This window comes from Gloeophyllum trabeum, assembly GCF_000344685.1.
Source record: "Gloeophyllum trabeum ATCC 11539 unplaced genomic scaffold GLOTRscaffold_00011, whole genome shotgun sequence".
Lineage (NCBI taxonomy): Eukaryota > Fungi > Basidiomycota > Agaricomycetes > Gloeophyllales > Gloeophyllaceae > Gloeophyllum > Gloeophyllum trabeum.
The window spans coordinates 21,010-25,561 of record NW_006920420.1 but is presented as its reverse complement, the minus strand read 5'-3'; the positions used below and the strand labels follow the sequence as shown (position 1 = coordinate 25,561).

Genomic DNA, 4,552 nt, shown 5'->3' with positions numbered 1-4,552 from the left:
CTGTCGCGAAATGGAAGTGGAGTAACCAATCTTCGTCGTCAAGTATGAAACGTCGCAGTGACACTACGAACTTGCCGAATGCGAGCGCGACGCGTTTAAGTCTCGCTATGCGTCTCGTCTCCTTACGCGCTGCTCTTTTCTCGTATCCTACATGTCACGATAATGGATAGAATAGACTCCAAGCTCCGTGAGCTCGGACGTAAGACGCCTGGCTATTTATTTCTACTCGCAAGCTATGTTCTTCCGCAAACTTGTGGACCCGGGGTAGCCAGCGTATGTCCGAGTCGCTGCTGGCGTGAACGTTCAGCTGCAGCGATAATTTCTTGAGAGGAGAGAGGGGTTCTATGTTTATTAGACAGTAGACAGGCAACGAGTACGGCGTGGTAGTGCAGCACTGAGACCGGGATGACGAGATGGAGAGACCTCGATAACGTTAAGTCGTGCTTAGACTGGCTCAGTTGCCGCGTTTGTAGTCAACTGTAGTCGACTACAAATCATTTCTTATTGGATCTCGATCTTCTCGAGGGCCGGCAAATTCAGGTTAAGGGCAGGTGAACAGTTCAATCTCAGCTTGGAAACGTAAGCGGCTGCTCGGCGAAATAGAGTTAGTTTCTGTGAACCGGGTTCCCACGGCAAATCCACCAGCCTCTCTAGCATGATTCTGCCCTCAATCACGCTACGAGAGGCGGTCACGAGCCTATCCGCTGGCAGGTTTCGACGATATCACCTGCAACATACGCTACCATGCAAACATCAGCCTCTGCAGGTCTCTTATCCCCAGATACACCTCCAGCTCACGTACGAAGACGCCCACAAGCAGTTTCCTCCGCGCCGCACGTCCCGGTGCAGGCATTTCCGCTCGTGCGTGGATAGTCTTCGGGTTATTAGCGTCACCGCCCCCTGGGAAGAACTTACAGTGACTCACAGATGGTCTAGGAGGCGTCCCTGGTCAGACATCCCGCCCAACTCCGGCACGGAACGTCGAAGCCCGGCTTGGAACGCGAATGCCGGTGAACCCTGGGTGCTCCTTGACGTAAGTATCTTTTGCGTCTCTTCTCGTCGGCCTCGCTGCCTTGTATCCCCGTTGCGGTAGATATTTGATTTGTGTCTTGCTGATAGCCAAGCCGTTGTCGTTATGCCAGCGCCGCAGGTCCTCCGTCGAGAGCGTCGAAGGTCAGGACAACTGTGTTCTTCTAGTCCTTTCTCGATTTTGGTACTACTGACATGAGTAGTCTATCCCTGCCGGACATAAGTGTCGGTGTTGTCCCAGCGCGGGGCGCAAAAGCGTCAATGCATTTCCCGTTCCCGGACGGGTAAACCCATACCTATACCGCGCACCGACACTGTATAAAACATGCGGCTCTAACGTATCGAACCCCAATTTAAGCGCCTACACATCGAGGAACATAGGTACATTTTTGCGTCGCGCCAAGTACTAGTCGCTTGCGCTGTATCAGATTCAATACAAAGTCACTGATATTCCTCTCTTTCCATACTTTTCCTTTAGGAGAATTGACTCCGAGTAAACTGCCACAAGTTGTCGGTCGAGCTATGTCTGTTTTGGATGCTACTGTACAGTTGTTCATTGTATTCTGGAGCGAATAGTGATTCTGGCGCAGAAAGTCACGGCGACTCAGGTGTGTACAAGCGGGACCTCATAGGAAGGTCGAATGACCGTTCACGATTTTCAGGCATATCAGGTCCTTCCACTCAAGCGATGCAAACCTGTCACCACTAGGCGCTGTCTCTTAATAGTCGTTGGAACAGATCTCGATGTCTCCTGCCCGCCATATCTCCTACTTGCTGTCCACTCGCGGCTTCGTAGAATGGAACGTGTAGCGACTAATGAGCTCTATCTATGCTATCGATTGATTTGGGCGCCAGCGCTCGCCTAGTGGCACTATAAAGTCAGCGCCCAGAAGATCAAGTAAGCCTCTCAGGCCCACCATGACCGACTTTGTCGTCGCCTTTGGTCCTTCGGACGAGTCCTTCTTCATAGCTGCTGGGTCGTCCACCCGCAAAGGTGCCCAGATCCCTGCCGGAATGCATGGCAAGCTCGATGCAGAGCTCAACACCCCCATCACGTTTGCCGCCATTGGCCCATCCGGGCAGTGGTTTGTCCGGGGCAAGAACAAGGACAACACCGGCTGGCACGTCTGTACGTCTTTTGCGCTTTCCCAAAACAGCCCGGCGGCTGATCATCGGGTTCGATGCGCAGACTGGAATACCGCGGACCTTGCCGGGCCCGCCGAACACCTAAAGGCCCGTGTCACCCAGACGTACGGCGTGACATTCGGTCCTGGGGGTGCGTGCAGCTGGTCCAGCAAGACCTATGGTTGGCACTACTAGGGCCTCGCGGCGGATCAAATTGCGTGGATCAACAAGATGAAGGCGGCGCAGACTTCAGGCTCTTTATCGGCGCGGGCCACGCCACAGTCATGCTATACAAGGACAACGTAAGTCAGTGGAGCCCTGGTTCATGCGTCTAAGCAACCCCTCCGAACTACTGCAGGCAATCCGTTATCATGCATGTGGCGATAAGTTGGCCAATACCTTGACCGCTGCCATCAACAAGCATCTCCACGTCCGAGTGAGTAAGCATCGGCCGTTGTACAAACGATTCTTCTGACGTCGAGCGCGGTAGTATATCTCGCTTAGCACGACCCATGGCGATCGCTTCTTCGTACAATTCGCAGACCACAGCATTACGTGGGGCAATGCCGGGCAGCACGTCAGCAAGGATTTGAATGATATAGCTAAGAATTACGGCGCCAGGGTGCGCAAGGTGGATACTCTGGGATGATGCACAAGATCATCTAAAGTCGTATAGGTAAAGGAGTCTACGTGGTATCAGCCCACAATGCCGCCAATCACTTCCGGTCCGTCATCGTGGACGCATGCACATCTCCTCAAGTGGCCCGTCGAGCGCCCGCGACCAGGCGGACGCGTTGAGGGCGGAGGGGTTGCAGGTGAGCAAGCGTGGGGGGAGTTCAGGGTGGATTTGGGGCGGTGGGGGTGGTTTCGGAGAAATCCAGCTTGGGGAAGCAAGATAGTATTGTGCCAGTCGCAAATGACTCGGATCGCCTCGTAGTCTGCTCTCGGGTAGGCGAACGACACCAGGCGCTCGAGGTCGGAATAGTGCAGGAACGCTCTCTTGCGCGGGTTGTCTGCATAGTGCGCGAAGGTCTCGACCCAGGCAGATGATTCGGCACGCAAGGTGTCTTATAGTGGATTGCAAAGTGGAGGAAACGGGCAAAGATATTAGAAGTCAGGCAACTTGAACTCTATAGCGGAGAAAGCTGAAGGTTTCTGTATCGTCAGACACCCGGCTTCCCGCGCACTTTATAGGCCTTTCAATCACCGTAGCTGTGCATGAATGTAGCTGGAGGACGTTGTCTGGCTCCGAATAGATCAGCCTTGACAGGATGAACCAGAATAGAATGCGCATACACGCCGCAGGCGCCTCGGTTTTACCGTGAATGCGAACGGTGACATACCCATATCACCGAAATTTGGCACGTCGAGGTAAGGAGCACCCAAGACAGCTGCAGGTAATAAAATCCCGGGGACGACTCTCCCATCCAAAAAGGCTGTGGCATTCCTCTTCCTGTATCATCTAGGACAGTATGGTATCATCCAAGCTCCTCCCACATGTTCCATTACTGATGTTGAATATACAGAGGATCCTTGCAATCGTAGTGACCACAGAGCAAAGTGTCGGAAAATGACTCCATGGTAATCGACGGCCGTCGGGATTTGCAAGCTCGAAGCAATTCCAGACCATTTTTTTCAAGGGAGCGAGAACGAGTCAATCGAAGTGGCCGGATAGGGGCACCTACGTCAATCGATAGAAGCACGACGTGCGACCAGAATAAATAACGTTACGCTTAGGAGATACCATACTTACTCGTTTGAAAGTTCAAGTCAGGCCGAACAGCCAGGGAGAGCAACCGGGGACGTATACTGTGAAGGACGCGGTGATCTGCGGGACCATGAACGGTGATCCAGATCAAGAGGCTTGTTCCAGCTTACCAGTCGAAATGGAACGCCAGAACTCATCCATTCTCCTTTAGATATTAAGATCAAACCATAAGTGTCCTTCCAAGCTTGGAGGTATCAGGGTCAGAATTGTCGCTGCAGCATTCGCAAGCATGATTTAGACCGAGATCATTGATGTCGCAAGTTGTAGGGGACATCCCACGAGTATGCGCTTCCTCACAGGACTTCGAGGTCCCAGCATCAGTGGAAAATGATGACCGTCGAAAATTGCCCTCTGAGTGTACGAGTCGACGCCACGACGACCAGCCGCAAACTGAATCACGAAGATCTAGAGACGCGATGTGTCACGTCACGGATTAACCTAACCTCGCGCTCTGACTGAGATTGCCACATGCGTGGCACGAACCTGTCTCGACTGTATCTTGGATATGCTACTTTGGAATGCATCATTTTCAAGGAGGGATGCTGAGGTTCTTCAGGTGTAATGGGATCGGTAGGACTCTGCTGACTCCTGCATGCGGCAACTATTCGCCAAATTTTCATGCGAAGCGAT

At 52.8% G+C, this 4,552-nt stretch overlaps 1 protein-coding gene across 1 annotated transcript; it reads left to right on the top strand.

Annotated features, from left to right (window-relative positions):
* Positions 1-1,947: 1,947 nt before the first annotated feature.
* On the top strand, positions 1,948-3,204 carry GLOTRDRAFT_94986 (uncharacterized protein; the record flags this gene model as incomplete). Its single annotated transcript, XM_007870056.1, has 7 exons — positions 1,948-2,158; positions 2,219-2,305; positions 2,350-2,456; positions 2,513-2,590; positions 2,645-2,776; positions 2,831-2,969; positions 3,092-3,204. The coding sequence occupies 7 exons, from the start codon at positions 1,948-1,950 to the stop codon at positions 3,202-3,204; spliced, it is 867 nt and encodes a 288-aa protein (XP_007868247.1).
* Between the last annotated feature and the right edge of the window lie 1,348 nt (positions 3,205-4,552).